Consider the following 20374-nt stretch of genomic DNA (forward strand, 5'->3'; position numbering starts at 1 on the left):
ACTTGTCTCGTCTCATTCATGTTACACACTGCATGGCCTGTATATAAGGTGTCCCAAGAAACACAACCCGGGATTTTTTATAACAATAGTATATGTGACGTGTCATGTCAAAAGGAGACACTTTTGGGCAGGTTATCAATTTTGAGGTTTTTACGTATCTTAAATATAGAGATATTTTGCTCCACAACGCCGTTTTTCCCAATGAAATCAGACATTCCTAAGCGAAGATATTAACTTCGTAAGTTATGGTACTATAAATTGGAAAGTGAGATATCGGCCTTTAAAAATATTATAGACAATAAGATACCAGTTATATTCCGGTCTGAAACTATCAGACAATATTTTTAACATTAATAACATCACAAATTTGCAACAAACCCAAATTGTGAAAAAAAATCACCCGGGCAGATTTTTGGCTATTTCTCCATTTACGATCCTGCCCAAAAGTGTCTCCTTTTGACATGACACGTCACATATTATGGTCTCGTGTATAACGAACTAAATAATAGCAATAACTTAGGATTAGGACTATCTAGTCCATCATGATAAGGGTCAGGATTATTTTATAGCATTCAGTCGGAACCAGGCAAAGCCCAATAGTGCTCAGAGACTACTAAATTTAAGGGATGCCAACCGAATATGACGGGACAGGTATATGGGAAGAGGTCCGATTTTAGAAGCACACGGTGAAAAACCGAAGAGCTAGGGCTTGTATGGATGGCAACCAAACTCACAAGTGGGGAATTGAACCCGGGCCGCAGTGGTGAGAAGCGAGTGAGAAAACCATTACACTAACCTATCATCGCCGTGTGAGTGCAAAACTATTAATTTTTATGTGAAAATAGAACTGAAATGCTGTTTCGTGTAAAAATGTGTAATCTTTGCGCAACCCGACCAGCACATTGTAAGGTGATGGTTTTCTGTGTTGTATTTCAATGATCTATAATTCATCCCAAGTTGTTAACATACGCGGACTTCTGTATTTCAATGATTAACTCGAGAACTACGAAGATTTTTTATCTTCCTTAAAAAAGGCGCGTGTTTACGCCCAAACGACCTAAGCTAATCGTAGACCTTACTTTGCGCTCATTTTAACGATAACATTTTTTACTAGCTCGGGGTAGGACCGGCCATCAAAAATGACCATAAAGGTTTCTAAACTAAAATTCATGATTTTCATTTCGCTACTATAAAATTATTCCTACTGTCTTTTATTTGTCAGTTTTGTTGAAATAGTCATTTTCGTAGAATTTTCAGCCGATCATCATCTTGCCTATACTTTGTACATAGCCAGAATTTCCCAAATTGGCATGGGGGCGCTCACATTATGACGTCATAGTGACATTATGTGGGGCATGTTCGTACTTATTTTGGTATCACTGGATAGAGGATATATAGCTATATATTGCAACAACCCCACTTCGTAGTCCGTTTTACGAAATATGGCTTAGTAGTTCTAGGGTTTAAAAAACCGGCTCATTGGAATATTGCAATGGGAATATTGCTTGTTTGAAAATATTTTCTTACGAAGGCGTTCATGTTGTTCTTGTTGTTAGTGATAGTGAGAATAGTGAGAAAACAGGTAGCGGTGGTGCTGGTGGTGGCGCTAGAAAAGAGGCCGTCAGCATGACGTCATATGCCGCCATCTTGTGGGTACACGCTGTGATGGTCGTTCGATCTCCGTGCGTGAACAGCAAAACCACCGCGTTGATACGCGATAACAGCTGCGTGGCAAGCTGCGCCCTGCGCGTTGTGTCCAACGCATGAACGCACAGATCATTTGTACCCACAAGATGGTGAAAGGCTGACGGCCTCTATTAATGAAAGAATTAATGAGTATCCAAGTATACATACCCCCGAGAATCCATAAGGCATGAAGCCCTCCTTGCTCCAGTTCTGTCCATCGGCAAAGAAGAGACCTCCTACCACCATGAAAACCCAAACTGCCAGATTGAGGGCGTTAAGGATGTTGTTAAAGGTGATTGATTTCTTGACTCCCGCGGCTACTACAAGGGTTACAGCGACGGCAATGATAAGGGCAACTAAATCTGGATACGTTTTCGCTGCGAAAATAAATTGAATAAAATAGTATTGATATTATAATGATTATCTTTATCATAATGTTTATTGATATAAATCATTGAGACGTTGGTTGACATGCGTGTTCCCTGTATTATTCTTAAGACCATGGACGGATAAAGACCCTCTCTAAAAAAAAAGACCCGGACAAATTCCGAATCCGAGGGGTACCCCATCGACCTACCCTTAGAATGTCCAATACAGTCGCATTTGCCATAACATTTTGGCGAGCAAGAAAATATTTCAGCAGCAATTTTCGACGGTTCTCCGCACCAAACGATAGTTGTTTAGGCTGAAATTTCCGTCAAAATGGTTAGCAATGCCGTATTATTCTTCGCGATATTTCCTACAACAGAAGACGCTAGCGCCACGGCAAATTGTTGTCGGTGCGGAATACTCTGCGATTAAACTAGGCGCTGCGTCTAATCGCAACAGAAAACGCACGGAAGACATTTACATTCTCATGTATCGTCTCTTTACATGCAAAACAATTTAAGCTGTTATGATGTTGGAATACAACATTCCATCAATGTAAATGTAATGGATAACACTGTACAATTTATTGTAAATATTTGATAACTACGCTCACGCATTATTGACATTACATTTACATGAGACTGAAGTATTGAACCAAGGTGTATACACTCAGATAACGAATCATGCATCATACTCACATTTAATGCCAACTTAATCATTCAAATTTTGAAAATGTGCATCAAGGGACTAAATTTTTCTGAAATAAAGGTCACCATGAACGATAACACATAGGTGACCTATAGGGTGTTAAGATAACAATGATAAGTATCGAACATACCACAGCCTTTCCAAAGACATCCTATTACTGTTTCAACGTTGCATTATCATGTCTATAATATTGCAATATTCTGTGTTATCATGGTTTATCGTTTATCAACTTCAAAATCATGGTCAGGTAAAACATCACAATACCATACTGATTATTCCGGGAAACGACTATGCGTGCCTCCTAAATTAAAATGCAGCACCTGCTATGTTATTTTATTGGCTGATATTGCATTTGGATAGTTTAAGAAAGAGCCGAATCGATATTCGGCAGTCTGCCAAAATCGTAATATTTATTATGTGATCTGACTATAATTCCATTTGTATGTAAAGATGTGAATAAATGAGAGAGTTGATGTTAAAGTGCTTACACATGTGTAAATATCATATAATACTTACTATGAATACCAAAGCCTCCTACATTGTTCATCATAAATGTGCTTATTCTGCTCCTGAATAGAGAGTCTAGGCAACCGCTGAGGGCGCTAGCACCAGCCGCTGTACCAATTAAGTATTCCAGAATTAGATTCCAACCAATGACGAAAGCTGTAAATTCTCCTACTGTGACGTAACTGTACATGTATGCGGATCCTGTGGTTTTTGGTACGCGCACACCAAATTCTGCATAGCAAACACCTGTAGGAAAATATAAGAATACAAATAATGTTAGTATATATTTGAACGGTTTTATGTGACGTACCTCAAAGCAGTGTTAAGCAACGCCGATATTGATTGACTGGATGCAATAGTTAAAGTAGTAGCTGTTATCATTTTAAAAGGGCATTCGTTATCAACAGCATCATCTCCCCACCTTTCTAAAAAATAGTTGAGATTTTTATATCACTGGAAACCTCTGGCTACATTATGTTTATGTACAAACAATTTCTTGCAAAGAAATTTGAATATCGTTCTGGTATACCAGAACAAAATTACAACATATTGTCTATGGAGCAGTGTAATACACATAATCATGCATAACTCGCAAACGCAAAATCGGAATCAACTGAAATTTTGGGAATAAGCTTTTTCGTGGATATCTACTGAAAAATGTCATAAAAAGAGGATGTTAGGATCACGAAATACTCCTTTAAGGTTATTAATTATTTTAAACTGTTGTGATTTGGCAGTTCACAGCATCTTACGAATGGTAGTGAGCTTTGGCAAAAACTGCATAGCGAGCGTGTAGAAGAATTAAAATATCACAGATATACTTTTATAGGTGCTGCGGTTCTTGAGTTACGTTGTAAAGAGGGCTGAAACAACAACACTTTTGTAAAACATACATAACTCATTAACAACAATAAATTAAGCAAGTTTGCAAAGTATACGATTTGTAGAATGAACTTTTGCAAAACATCAAGGTGTTATTTTTCAATAATATATTGATCTAGATAATGAAAATCGATTTTAGGTTGCTTCGACCAACAATACCTCGTCTACCCTTAAGTTACTAAAGCTCTTTTTTGCTGAAATAAAAGTATACATTTCTAGTATAATACACTGTTGATAGCTGGCTTTCTTGAATAGTTTATTAAATTTGCACATTGACCTTGTTCCTGCGCTTCGGAAACAAGTAAGTGTAAGGTAACACTAAATGTAATATTTCCTGTTTGTAGCGTTTTGTACAGCTCAAGAAATTAGATTAGTGTGTTGGATCTTTTCATATTGATGACCTTGCTTTCGCACTTTAGGAATTAGGAAGTAAAATAGTGTAAAGTCTTGTTTAATTAAGTTTCACACCACTGTTGACAAAAACATACATTTGCAAATTTGAGAGTGAGTGGTGTCTACGAGTGTTATGTTACTGAATTTAAATTGCGCAAACTGATTCAGTGTCTGACAAACACCTCGCAGACAGTCTGGATCATAGTAACACCTGATTATTGTCTAATTATAGGTTATCGGGTTTGAGAGCATTCTTTAGAGTATTTTAATCATGTCAAAATGCATACTAAAAACTCAATAGTTTAAAAACTCTATAGCGTATATTTTCATTGCCATTTTAAACAGCCTTCTCTGTCTTTTACAACAGAGCCTTACAGAAGCACTTTGAGTAGAAAACCTACTTAATGTAATATCTGTATATTGTATTTATATGATACATTCAAATTACAAAGATGATATACCAGCAATGTTTAACTGCTATGGAAATAATACTTTCAATTACCAGCTTGATTTAAAACTTTACATAGGGCAAACTAATTTCAACAAACATACACCGATGCTGCAAACTTACTTGTCATCCTCTTGCAGTTAGCGATAATTATGTCAAATCTAGAAATCTTGCGGGTTTTTTATGACTACTGTTAAATCTAGAACCACACGGTAAAAAATCCCACTGTAAGATGTGCGAGTGAATAGATATGGCAATATTATTAGAGGGGAAAATGGGTTAATTAGTCCACATGGTGCTTTCAGTGCTTTTGAAACTAATTAACTTAATTTCACCCCCTTGACTAAAACAACAACAAAATACGACGTTTTAATTGGGGTGCGAACAACCATATTCTTTGGATGGCAAAAAATCTTTTACCGAAATAATGTAGACCGTAAAAGTTTTTAGCGTTACAAATTCGACAAACTGTCCAATTTATAATAGATGATATTCGAGGTTATTTTTTAAACAATTCAAAACATCGCCTCATCATGTAAATCCGTGATTGATTTATTCGTCACAGTAGTGCAAGCTTGAGAATAAACAGCGCCATCTTTTTTTGCATTCAACACCTTTCGTGACGTCATCAGCCAGCCACACAAGAGATGCAATTCATGTATAGGTGATGTATTATGTGCAAGGGAAATGAACATGGTCGAAAACAACATTGCTATGCTTCACGATGTTGCCTTCTCGTACGTACCGAGTGCCAAGCACATATACAATGCATCCAGGTTTGGTCGAGTTAATCATCTTTGCATTCACACGTACAAAACTGGAAAGTCTCCTGACCTTTTTCTACGCTTGTCACTGGTGCATTGTGATGTTCTGAACATGGACGTTGCATCCCCAAGAGGTGTTTTTTAATGAAATATCACTACGCTTATATTTTACATAGTACATTAAAATTATCTGTTCGTTTCGTTCCCTTTGCTTTTTTGTTTTTTAAATAAAATTGTTATTGTTTTCTTTTCTTTCCCTTCCCCTTTTCTCTTGATCCATGAATACAAATGTTTTCAAACGTATGGCAACTACTTTCCCACCTAAATGTAACAAATTGTGCAACTTTATATAAGAGCCTCTTACTTAAACTCATAACATCTGTCCGACATATTTCCCATCTGGTACAGCCGATCAACCGCATAACAGGTGGAAACCTGCATGCAAGATACCACAGCATGGAACACATGCATTTGCTTATAAACCAGTAAAACCTTTCCCGCGCGAATGTCGTCTGCAATATGAAATATTTATAATGCAAACCTAAAAAATATTGAGATATTAATATTTATAATTTGGCAAAAAGGATTATCTGATTTATGTACAGGCACTTATATTAAATAGAGCAACACTCCAATGCAATTATCAGCCTCTATTTGCATAAAATGTCACATGTTCAGTCATTCTGATCGTTGTGTGCACTTAACTCACGTAATGTAAAAATATCGAAAGCTCGTATAATTTTTAATATTTTGTAACTAATACTAATAGGGTGCACATTTACATCATGATTTATTGTACTTTTGTGATATATTATCAAGTATCTCTTTAATTTCCACTCAGAAACAAATATTATATGCGTTGAATATCATCCTAAAAATTCTATATACCTATACATAACAAAAAACCATAACTTAACGTTCGCACCCTTATCAGCATCAACAAATGATATTCTTGTACCTTTGTGGTATATATTAGTATTTTGTATTTTTATGTTTATTCACGTAGAATAATCACAATTCCAATATGGTTGTCTATAAAATGCACTGTCTGTACGAGAATATGATACCTATACCCAGATTACTTTCATATTTTCCCCATAGATTCTCATTCAACGATGCATTATGATTTCTAATTATAATTATACCAAGCTCAGTGAGTTCCTTCAACGAGTAGTATCCCCATTATATTGCGAAGTGATCCCTGGGCTTATCAGCTATCTGTAACGATTAGTAACACACCATTTATCTTGTTCTATGCTCAGACTACTACCGTATATATATATATACCGTCCCTAAAGGTTTCCACGGCGATATAATATATCAAAATACTTAGGCAGCTATATTCAAAGATTTATGACAAATATCATAAAGTCAAGAACTATTGGGCCGATTTTAGGCCTGCTTGTACTCGTTGGAATGGATTTGTTTAAAGTTAAAAGTCGGTTTTAAATATTGTGATATAAAAAGTAAAATATGTGATATTTTGCTACAAATCTGACGTCTGCACTGAATTTGTAATGTCTAGAGGGGACAAATTACTTTCTAGCTCTATAAAACTGCATGATAATATTTTTCTTATGCACGACGCCAATAATTAAGAATTTAAAATGATTTAAAATTTAGAAAATCCCAAATTTCCCGGAAATCCATCGAGCGAAAACATCAAATGCAAATAATATTCCACCTAGGTAAAAGTGTAATGATCTCGATTTACCTTTATGCCGCCCACCTATATTCTCATAAACGTCACATATTTTATATTCAGCACTGTGCCTCAAAATTTTTAGCTAATGCTAGTAGCTGCTGTCTTTTAGCTACCTCGACTTGTAATGGAGATACACTTTTGAATAATAAAAAAACCAATAGATCAATACAACTATCTCATTCAACACAATAAATTTTGACACGAAAGAGACATGTCATAAAGATACCTAATCAGGCATTGATTGACAAAGATTTAACAGAACTACCCGTTGATGACAATGATGCTTTATCCTTTTCTTTGCCAACATGTAAATTGATAATAGATCCACAAATTGCAAAAAATATTAATGATAATAAAAACAAAATGAAACTTCTGATATCATTTAAATTTTCTGTTAAAGTGCATAAGTACAAATATACATAGTAATGGTTTCAAAGTTGCTGGAAAAATGATCTTTTCTTATTATTATACACCGCAATTAGGTTGAACGAGGCTAGCTGTCGAAACTGATGAGCATGTATATTAGACATTAATCGTCTTAAATATGCGTACTTTGAATGACAATGGCGCTAGCGGCAAGGAAATCATGCAGCATCCGGATTCAGCACTCCTTATTTAGAGTAATATTAATAAAGAACTGTCACTGCTCAAGGAAACATCATTTTAGGGGAGATAGTACAGGTTATCATTTTAGATAAGATTTTGCTTCTGTTGGATTATTATGTTTATTTCAATATTATTTGATTTGATAATAATTTGAAAGCTTCACTTTTGTTTCACGAGTTATTAATGTCAGTGACGTTGACACACGTGGAATTCTTTATTTGACATTTTGTTCCGACGTAGTTTGTAATATTTAAAGTGATATTAATAATACTATATACTTGCCTAATCTTACCGTCAAATTATAACACATGTTGGAGTACCGATATTTATGGTGAAAATTATATTTAATAACTGGGTCGTGATACATTATCATAGCAATCTGAATGTTGGTTGAGTATTTCATCGTGTTAATTATTGTGCAAATTCATTTACTATTCTTGATTATCAATAAATAATTAATTCAAATCAAACAAGCAACATCAATGGATGTCTTAAATATAACCTTCTTTTGGAACTTTGGAAATTTGCAACATTAAAAAACTATCATCTGAAAGTGCAAAAACTTGAGTTTGATTGCAGCGACTACTAATAGTATAAATACAATATCGAGTGAGCGGTAAACCATGCGTCGCTTTTGAAACCGCGATTGTCCTTTGCTTTTCAAAAGCGACACTTCGCTATCGCTTAGAAATCAAGTGTAAATCAGCATTATTCATGTCGGTTGATGAAAAGCTCACAAAGATTAATGCCGACCTGGGATAAACAAAAACTGTCAAGATTAAACATATTCGCAAATGGAGAGACAAATGGAATTATCTTAACATCTCCATTACTTGTAAGAAATACATGTCAGCTTGTTTGTCTGGTATTAGATGTCCTACAAAGTCAATTGTCTGGAGTATTTCAAATCCATATTACAAGTAAATCGGTTAATCTACCCTACACATTACAAATCGTTTGTACCCGGTATTTGCATTTCATCGGTAAATAAGCACCGTCTCATTTTGTATTTCCATGTTTGATTTCAAATTTTGAATTCTGACTTTATTCATGAAAGGCAATTTGCATTGTTTTTAAAATTCAGATCTGGTGCGCGCAAGAGTAACTGAAACATGCGGATTATGTTTTTATGTGTACTTCCAATATCTCGCGAGTAGTAGATAAACAAGGGCTGATAATGATCCGAATCATATCTCGCGTTAACGTAGTGAATAACGAATGCACATCAAACTGCAATAGAAAAGTCGTGGGAGTGTTGTATTGGATTAAATTACATGCCTGTTGCTTTCAGCATAATTATTGTGTTATTTGTAGGCCAATATCTTGAGGAATATTTAGGTCAATTTAGTAGTGAAACCTGTTGACTTACCAAACGCTAAAATAGTACTCCACATGTTTGTACAAATCGGGAGGTAATAAATTGTGCGAAGGTAATGTTTAACGCACTTCCTTAACTCATATACTAGGTAATCCAAGCTAAATGCTATAAAGTCAACAAAAACAATTGTCAGACCCAAAAAGATCCAAAAATCCAAAATAATAATAATAATAATAATAATAATAATAATAATAATAATAATAATAATAATAATAATAATAATAATAATAATAATAATAATAAAATAAAATAGATAAATAAATAAATATCAATTTTCAATAGCATTTTTTGTCTTTATTTTTGTTTTTTTGCTAACATTGAAATGGAGCTACGTGAAGCTTCTCTAAATAGTTAGTTCACTTTTATTGTCTATAGAATTTACAAACAATGAAAAAAATACTGGACTATTGAAATTAAAAAAACAATTTTGCCTGAATATGGAGAATAAAAATAATAAGAATATTCTTAGAAACTATATTTGCTTTGAAGACAGTATCATCACAATCGTCAAATATTTCATTAAACGAGAAAAATGAGAGTAATTTATATCGCCCAAGATACTGAATCGCAACTACGTACCTGTACATATATTTGCCATGAAAGATACACACATGTACCCTTTGAAAGTAATACATAACTGATGTGGAATATCCTTCTACATAAAAATATTTTGGATATTGCTAATTAAAGATTAATGTTGAAAAGTAAACCGATCATCAAAATTGGTTATGATTATTTTAGAAGACATTTTTTTAAATGTATACCCCGGGGTATACCCATCCTACTACTGTGTGGAATAAAGGATATGTTGTTGCAGGAAAGACGACTGTAGTCTAGCACAACTTCCATCGTCATTTTCTAAATTGAAAATAAAAAAATATATAGGCCTAGACCTAAATATTCTTATATTTCCCTACCTTATTAAATGCTAGCTCGCTGTAGTTCATGTGTGAACGATGAGCTTTTAAACCCATTCAAATGGTAGGATGTAGACTTCCATGTGAGAATAAACAACATTGTTAACATGGGATACCGAACTATCACCTTTCCAAATCACGGTTGTTTGATGCGATGGTTTATTAAATTTTCTAACAAAACATTATATAATGTTCAATTCTAGATAAGACATTTTTTTAACATAGATTTTCGTTCCTTTTTCGACTTATTTATCTTTTTCTGCTTTTTGCGGTATTTTTCTTATTTCTTATTTCTTTCCTATAAACTATTATTGGTCACGGTGTGCAAATTGAAGGTCTAGCCAAATAATAAAGTTATTTACTAACATTTCATGATAAAAAGTGTCTACCATTTGTAAAGATGAAAACACGATTTAAGATAAATAGCGCCATCAGTTTTCACCTTTTCTTGAAAATGGCGTTGTTTTACATACTATCAAAATATCGATTAGGCTACCATTCGATATCCTCGCCCATATCGGATGAGCGTTTTTTGGTTCATTATTGTTAGTGGGTAAATTGACAATAAGTTAGATGAAATCATCTAAGTAATATTGAGTTATAGTGAAATATTCTCTGTGCTATTCATTTTGTATCCGGCGACGAAGGGCGAAATTAAAGCATATGAAATGTATTATACTTTCTGACTGACCAATAAAAAGAAGCTCATTTTTGGTATTAAAATATTCGATCGCTCATCGCAAGCGAGCGACTAGTGAATCACACTACCTTAAAGTATGTTATCTCACGACGCTGTTCGGTTTATTCATACACAAAATAATCATACCAAGAAGATTCACCTATATGGAGGTCCATATTATTGTTTTCTCCTTACACACCGTACATACTCCACGCATCTAATTAATCAAGACAAAACAGTACCATGACGTGTGAGAAAAATTCAATTATTCAAAAGACAGCAATTTAAAAACACTTGTTTTTGTGAGTGACGAAATGTAAACATGTGAACAGCTTTCATCCTAGCACGTAATAAGATTTGCATGATTATATAAAGGTCAAGAAAGGATTTAGCTTTACTGTCTGCTAATAATCTGTTAATGCGACATGTGGTGGAAGGTTTCATCAGAGAAGATGGTTCAATGCTCAATTCAGATGCCTATAAATCCTTTAATCACTCCAAAGATATTCAGCCTTATAACATCAGCCACTATACAAAACTAATAGTAGATAAGTCTGTACTGGATTTCCTGCAGTTGCAGTAAATGTCGATGAAGTTATAAGGTTACACTTGTTTTTAACACTTTCTTTTCTCATTTTCATACATTGTAGTTGAAGAAAATCTAAGTCTGAATAAGTAGGGAAATCACAAACAACATTGTAAACTATCTTTTAAGAGTTAAACCCCTAATTAGTTGGGAAAATAAAACAAACGAATAACCCAAACAAATAAAACCATACAAATAAACAAACAAAATCCCTTAATTAAAATAAGGATGTGTTATTATAAAGTAACGAGTGAAACTACAGTAATGAATGCAAGAACAGGGTAAAAGCAACCGATGAGTACTGCTGAACACTTTCAACAACACACATCCCACTCATACACGCACCCCACCCACCCCCACACCCCACTCCAAACATACATACACAAAAAACAAAAGTCCATTCATGGAATGCTGTCTGCTGAATTATATTCTCTTAGCCCCTTTACTATGTTCTTAAGCACCCAAATTCAATTTCTTAAAGGATTGAACAATTGAAAGTATAGGATCATCATTCTCTCTAAGACCCCAATTTTAAATCATGTAGCAAACAAAACCATTTTTGAATTATTGTTATCAAATATCTTATTAGTTCAAACCACGTGCATCTGCACACTTCTCCCAGATTTGGAATAAAGAGTCGCATGTACACTCTATCAGTATAAATAGAATGTGTGCCAAATACCTAGAAGGGTAGTTGGTAGATTAAATGTCTGGGATTCGGATTTACGAGTAGACAAATTTCACAGGATGTTGACATCATATTCCATCTCTCTGTGAGTTGTAATTTAAAGATGTTTATGCATGAGATGCTTAGAGTCCCCTTTAAATGTTCATATAGTTGTACTTTTTTACAAGATGTGAAACATCCCTTACCTCACGTATTAGAGACATTTGATACTGTTTTTTACAGATTATAATTTACTAGGAAAGTATTCTGAGGTAGTCCCTTCCGGACTTAACAAAAATTGAAAGTCAGCTTTGTGATTTGAAATAAACAGCCTTTGGCGGCAATGGTTTTGAATAAACAAGTTTTGAGTGCAAATTCTTTCATAATTATTATGGGTATATAAAGAGGAATAATTGATCTATGCCTTGGTATGTTTGTTTGTTTCGGATATTTCACCATATCAGTTCTTTTTACCTACAAATTCGTTATACTTTTTATTAGGTTTCATAATCCTTTGCTATATTTAAGATATTCTTGACGTCATATGCAGTCGAACAATAAGTATATATAACCAAAATAGTAATACTCACTGAAGGATATGGCTGTGAAATAGTGTCTGGCTTAAATTAGGTTAGGTTAGAGATTTAGAATCAGGCCGCTGTACTCAAAACTACCAAATGCATATGCATCTACACGTACATTGGATTGGAAATTCATCACACTATGTTGTATAATACGTTCTTTTGATATTTACTTAAACACTCGGTTGCGAACAAATCTCTTACAACAAGTACCAAAAAAGTATCGTTGTGCTAAATATTTTTTATTTGAATAAGATATGGCCTGGTCATTTTCAGAATCAATATAGATTTAAAATTTGATCAATTTATAACTTTTTGCTCTTTTAAAAATGCGTTCAATTTGAAATGGTCTATTTTCTTTACGCAGCGTTTCCTTCATTATTGAGAGGATAGTCTGCGGAATTTTATTATTAGTATATTTGAAATATTAGGTTGTATTGTGTAAAGTTAGGTATCAAATTGATTTATCTATAAAATAGATGCTAATTTCTTCAAGTCACGTGCCTCTCTCTGTTTTAGGTTCACGATACTTAAAGTTTGCATTATACTTTTCAGCATGCGAACTGTACAATTTAGAGCTTTGTTTCTACGAATTATAGTCGCTAACAATGCATATCTTCATCTGTACTTGGGACTGGTGGGGGAAAAAGACACATGACAGAGAGAAAGCCACGAAAAAACTCCTGTGAAATGCATGAAAATGCCCGAAGAAGAACCAACCCAAAACCAACAGATAATAACCACCAACTTCCTGCTCTTAATCAACTACTGTTCATACAATCAAATCTCACATCATGGAAGTTATTTAAAATTAAAATGCATGGAGATGATCTGTGTCTAGAAGAAAGGGAATGCACATGGCAAGAAGCACGGGCAGCCAAAAAGCTGGGAAATTGCAATCTTGAATCTTGAATCTTGCTATGACATTCACAGTTTACACACGATACTACATTGTACTTAAGTCTGATACCTCAAAGTGGCCTCCTTTGCCGCAGATACTCATTTCCGATTTATCAGCTCAATCAAAACATTTCGCACCTGATTTCAAAAATCCGTCGATAATAAATACCTGTAATAACAGCAATGACTATACACTGTTTTTAATCTATCAATGTTTAAATACATCTGAAATATTTTAAGGCTATATCATCGATAATAAGATGCTTTAAGTCTCATCACAAAGACAGAGCTCTGATTGCGCGACATGTTTGATGAGACGTGATAAATAAAAAGTAATTAATGTTTAACAGATAAAAATTAAAAATCAATTCTGAAGTGAAGAAAGTGGTTTGGCGTTACATTATACAATCGTAGTTACCATTTATGTCGCCTCTGTATACCAATTTGCACCTGCTACTAACTCAATACACTTTTTGACTTACAGTTTTGCTGTATATCACAGAATAAATCTATGTCCTATTATCATCCATCACATAACCTTGTAATATCTTGTAAACTAAAAGACCAACAATAGGCCTCTTTGAATCCATTAAATGCACTGTCCCCAAATACTCCGATCATACTTGGATGGACATGTTAAATTCAGCTGTTTTTGTGTGTGTTTGCTTTTGATTAGCTTTTTGACCAGTTTAGTGAAGAGTTTAATGTCAACAAGAGAAAGGCTAAAACTCACGCTTTTGATTTTATACTTCTTATGCTCTTGAAAGTCAAATATCTTCTAGCCGTGGGTGATTTTTTATCGCTGTCCAATGCCAGTACTACCAGACAATGCAATTGCAATGAATACATCTTTCGTCGTTAAAGTGCAAAATGACAACAACTCGCAGACAGGCCCAATCACAGTAACACCTGAATGTTGTTCGGATTATAAGCTATCGGATTTTAACTTGCATTCTTAATACAGTAGTGACCGTATAAGCATGCATTTTAAATTCCAATTCTAACATCAGAGCCTCAGTGAAATTCTTTAAAGTAAAAAATGCAGTGCAAATTGTAAACTCCGAAAACTCGTTAATTTACTCAAAATGTAATAAATTCACATCTTGTCTTCTGTTTTCAGTTTAAACAACAATAGCATTTAAAAGAAACATTACACAGAGCAAATTAATCTTAACAAACATACACTTCTACTGCAGGCTCACTTATCATCCAAGTGTAGTTGGCTCACAATTATGTCAAATTTAGAAATGCTACATTCATTTTTGGAATTGATCAAAACATTATCTTATCACGTAAATCCGTGATTAATTGATTTTAATAACCTGCTTAAGAACAGCGCCATCATTTTTACATTCATCACCTTTCATGACGTCACCTGCCAGTCACACAAGCGATGTAATTCATGTATTATAGGTGATATATTCTATACAAGGAAAATAAACATGCTCCAAAAACAACATTGCTATGCTTCACGATGTTGCCTTCTAAGTATAGAGTGCCAGACACGCATACTATTTATTTCGTCGACATATTGCTTCCTGACCTTTTTCTAAGCTTGTCACTGGTTGATTGTGATGTTCTGAACAACGACAATGCATCCCCAAGAGACTTTTGCGACGAATTATTGCTACACATTATCTTGTTTTGTTGTCATGAACGTTTTGTTCCTTTTTTAATGATGTAGTTGTTGTTTTCTTTTTCCTTCCCCTCTTCCTTTGATAAAAAATTTAGAATGTCTTCAAACGTATGACGATTACTTTCCAACCTAAAGGTAACTTACTGTGCAACTTTACACTAAAGCCTCTTCATTAAGGGGTACTACACCCCTGTGGTGCATTTTTCTCAAAAAATAATAACACACTGGGATTAAAAGTTGTGTATATTATTAGGGCAAGGAATCCAATTACTACACTGAAATTTCAGTGACTCAAGACAAACGGTTCAGTATAATGATAGGAAACGAGGTACATCCTAGCGGTACTTCTTTTCTTATCATAAATAACAAACCACTTGTCTTGGATCACTGAAATTCCAGTGTAGTAATTGGATTCCTTGCCCCTATAATATATATATAACTTTTGTTACCACTGTGTTATTAGTTTTTGAGAAAAATGCAAAAATAGACACACATTTATCGAGGGTGTAGTACCCCCTTAAACTCATAAAATCTGTCCAACATATTTCCCATCTCCGCTCGAATGCCGTCTGCAAACGATATCACATTTTGAGATATTCTTTAAAAAAAGTACACATTGAATATCATTTAATGATTATATTTTAAGTCTTTATGAAAAAAATATGTAAATATCGAATATGTAAATATAATATTTGCCTCCATGGGTGTTGAGATATTAATATTTATGATTGGGAAAAAGGCTTCATCTGATTTTGTGTAAGATCTAATCTATAGGCACTCATATCGAGCAACACTCCAATCAGCAGTCTCAATTGGGCTATTCCAGAATTTAAGTGCACACCCCCTATAGAGTAATATTTTCAATCAAAGAAATGTCCGGATGATTTCCAAGTCTGCTTTCTGAAAACGACTGGAATTCCAGTTGCCAATGTTACTGAAAAAAACTTGGAAATCGAATTAAATGAAGGACAAATCACAAAAATGAATGCTCAAATTGAGGATGTCTGATTTTGAACTATTTTTCTGCCGGATATTGTTTACCTTTGGACACTTTAAAAGTCTGGATTTCCAACAGTCACGACTGAACAAAAAGTTCGGAAATCCGAACACTTCTATATGGGGTGTGCATCTATTTTCTGGTATAGCCCATTCGCATAAAATGTCACATTATGCTCAGTCATTCTGATCTTGGTGTGCATTACCCACGTAATGTAATATTATCTGCAGCTCATGTGAATGTTTATTAAGTTTCAATACTTGTTTGCTTGCTAATATAATATCAGTTTAAACATTATCTTTATAATACCTTATTTGAGTTAATTTAACATTTTAAATCCCCAGCAACATTTATACAAATACTATTTGAATTGGCTAATTTGAATATTATTTTCAAATATATTGAAATCATCCTATAAAATTTACTCATCAAAATAGTAGTTGGGTCCTTTTACCAGCATTAGGAAATGATTTCTTGTACTTTTGTGATTATAGTATTTTGTATTTTTATATTTATTCACGTGGAATAATTCCCATAATGCCAATATTGTAATCTATAAAAATCACTATGTCTGAACGAGAAAATGATACCTATACCCAGATTACTTTCATATTTTCCCTATAGATTATTATTCCACGATGCATTATGATTTCTAATTATAATTACACCAAGCTCAGTGAGTTCCTTCAACGAGTAGTATCCCCATTATATTGCGAAGTGATCCCTGGGCTTATCAGCTATCTGTAACGATTAGTAACACACCATTTATCTTGTTCTATGCTCAGACTACTACCGTATATATACCGTCCCTAAAGGTTTCCACGGCGATGTAATATATCAAAAATACTACGACAGCTATATTTAAAGATATTTTTCGCAAATTTCATAAAATAAAGAATTATTAAGAAGCCAATTCTAAGTAAGTATTTTATAGATTAGTATAGAATATTGTGATAAAAGTAAGAAGTTTATATTGAAGGTCTAACATACGATTTTGGTTTTTCTTGCAAATCTGACGTCTGAACTCAATGTGCATGTTCATAGGAGGGTTAAACTAAACTGTTTCAAGACAAATTACTTTCTGCGCTACCCAACGGCATGATAATATTTTTCTTATGAAAGAATCCAATAATTGTGAATTTAAAATGCATTATTTTTTGGACAGTAATAGAAGAAGTACATGTTTAATAAATGCGGCCTCTCTACCAATTAACATCCCCTATTCTTCATATTAAATCCATAAAGTTAAAACATCGGACGCAAAATGATATTCAGGATAGGTAAAAGTGTAATGATCTCGATTTACCTCTTTGACGCCCACCTATATTCCCCAGACGTCACATACTACATGTAGTATTTTGTCTTCAGCATTGTGCATCAACATTTGGAGCTAATATATGAATACTAGACACCAACTATCTTTTAATTTAATATCCTCAATGTGTAATAAAAACACACTTTTGAATAATACAAAATCCATGAATACAATAATTATTACATTCAACACAATTGTTGATACGAAATAGCCATGTCATAAAGATACTAAATCAGGCATTAATTGACAAAAATTGAACAGGGCTATCCGTTGACTACAATAATGCTTCATCCTTCTCTTTGCCAACATTGACAAATTGACAATAGATTCACAAATTGCCAAAAATCGTAATAATTATATAGAAACAAATGAAACTTCTGATATTATTTAAAGTTTCTGTTCATGTGTATTTAAGTACAAATAAACCCAGTTTCAAAGTTATTTGAAATTTTTCCCGAACCCGTAAATAAGTTGAACGAGGCTAGCTGTCGAGACTGATGAGCATGTATATTAGACATTAATCGTCTTAAATATGCGTACTTTGAATGACAATGGCGCTAGCGGCAAGGAAATCATGCAGCATCCGGATTTTCAGCACTCCGTATTTAGAGTAATATTAATAAAGAACTGTCACTGCTCAAGGAAACATCATTTTAGTGGAAATAATACAGGGTTATCATTTTAGATTAAAGATAGTGCTTTTGTTGAATTTGTACATTTTAATATTATATCATTTGATAATAATATTTGCCTGATTATTACAAATGTTGGAATACCAATATTAAGATATATTTGAGATTTGAAAAATGAGTAATGCTGCTTATATCATTCTGATTGACAATTCACTGTAGTGTAAAGGCTCACAGGAGCTTGAGAAGTTTTCTATATATATCGTAACTCAAATTCATATATGAGATATAAGCTGAATTTGTACTCGACATTTGTAGAAAAGCGACGCATAAGTATGCTTTTATTTTATTTCGTCTTTTGATTATCAATCGAAAACCATCGCTTTTGTAAAAGTTACGTCACTTAAAGGCCCATTCAGTGATTTGCGCATCTGGACAATCGTAAAAATCATCAAAATTCAGATTTTGGTACCTTTGTCATTGTCATAGATGCGCTAACATAGCCTGCGAGTGGTTCAGCCGAAAGCTGTGTATTTAAGACAAAATAAGACATTTTACACGAATATGTAATTTAGATACTGACAGTATCTAAATTAGCTACATGTATTTGAATGGGGCTTCAACTTCGTCAGTACTGCTGGTTTCTGCGTTTTTTGCCAAATTTGTCATTTCAAAAATACCAAATGACAATTTGAATGACTTATCCTGCACTTTTAAGCAATTTATAAACAATTTAATTTTTTTTCACACTCGCGCTGGGATCACTGAATGGGTCTTTCATTTGCGAGATTATTTGGAAATGTTGTGCGATGTCACTTGTCACGCAGCCTGTATTGGCCAATCATTGCCTGCCAACCAGATCTGTCATTTAGCAATAACATCAATACTAAGTGCAAAGTTCTCGAGTTTGACAGTAGCGATATAAATGCAAAAACGACGAGCTATATATCGGCCCTTCGCTTTTCAAAAGCAACGCATTGCTATCGCTTATCCATATGGTGTACATTCAGCTTTTCTTCGAAATTAATGTCGGTTACTGAACATTGTAAAGCTCTCAAAGGATACAAGTCAACATGGGATAAACAAAAGTTATCAAAACAAGATCAAACATATTCTCACGAGCGAGACAAATGGAATTATCTTAACATCTCCATTACTTGCAAAAAATACATGTCAGCGTGTTTGTCTGGTATTAGATGTCCTATTATGTCAATTGTCTTGGGTATTACATATCCATATTGTGAATAAATCGGTTAAGTTACCGTATAAATTATTAATCCTTTGTACCAGGTAAAGGCCTAACTTTGGTAAACATGCATAATCTCCTTTTGTATGCACATGTTCAATTTCAAGCTTTGAATTAAGACTTTATTCCGTGCAGTGAGGGAAGAGACAATCCACATTGCTTTGAAATTAAAATTCAGATCTGGCGCACCTGAATTTAGATCAAGAACTGGTATTGAGTGACCAAAATACACGGATTATCTTTAATGCACATCAATTTGCATCAGAGGTATCGTGTGATGCGTCATATTCTCAAGCATAGCGTTGGTGTTTATATTGCATTACACGCCTGTTGCTTAGAGCATATTAATTATTGTGTGCTGTTGTGGGCCAATATTTTGTGGAATATTTAGGTCAATTTTTTAAGGGAAACCTGTTGTCTCAACATAATAATTTGCTGAAATAATGTTCGTCAGGTGCTTTTACTAATCTGGATAACAAAATAGCGTGAAGACAACGTTTCAACACACTCCTGTAACGTATGTATATGATTAGTAATGCAAAATAAATATTATAAGGCCTCCTCCCACTAAAAATGGCAGAAAAGCAAGCGGTTGGCAAATTTTGGTTGTTATTGTTGTGTGTTACTTTATGTAAGCTACACGATATTCTTCTTCTAATTTTATTTAATTTTTTTTTTTTTTTGGCCATTTTTCGGCCGAATTCCCAGGCTTTCCTGATAATTAACAAAAGAAAAGAAAAAAGAGGAAAAATACTGCGCCATTAAAATCAAAATT

General features: G+C 33.8%; 1 protein-coding gene across 1 annotated transcript in view; it reads right to left on the bottom strand.

The window, feature by feature from the left end:
• LOC140157262 (solute carrier family 7 member 14-like) overlaps positions 1 to 20374 on the bottom strand; it is a 104625-nt gene that overhangs the window by 14220 nt on the left and 70031 nt on the right. Inside the window, exons 3-4 of the mRNA XM_072180391.1 lie at positions 3280 to 3516; positions 1855 to 2063 (exon numbers count right to left, since the gene is read on the bottom strand). Of these exons, the coding sequence (XP_072036492.1) occupies positions 1855 to 2063; positions 3280 to 3516 (446 nt within the window). The remainder of the gene's footprint in view (positions 1 to 1854; positions 2064 to 3279; positions 3517 to 20374) is intronic.

The sequence above is a fragment of the Amphiura filiformis genome, chromosome 7 (assembly GCF_039555335.1).
Source record: "Amphiura filiformis chromosome 7, Afil_fr2py, whole genome shotgun sequence".
Taxonomy (NCBI): Eukaryota; Metazoa; Echinodermata; class Ophiuroidea; order Amphilepidida; family Amphiuridae; genus Amphiura; species Amphiura filiformis.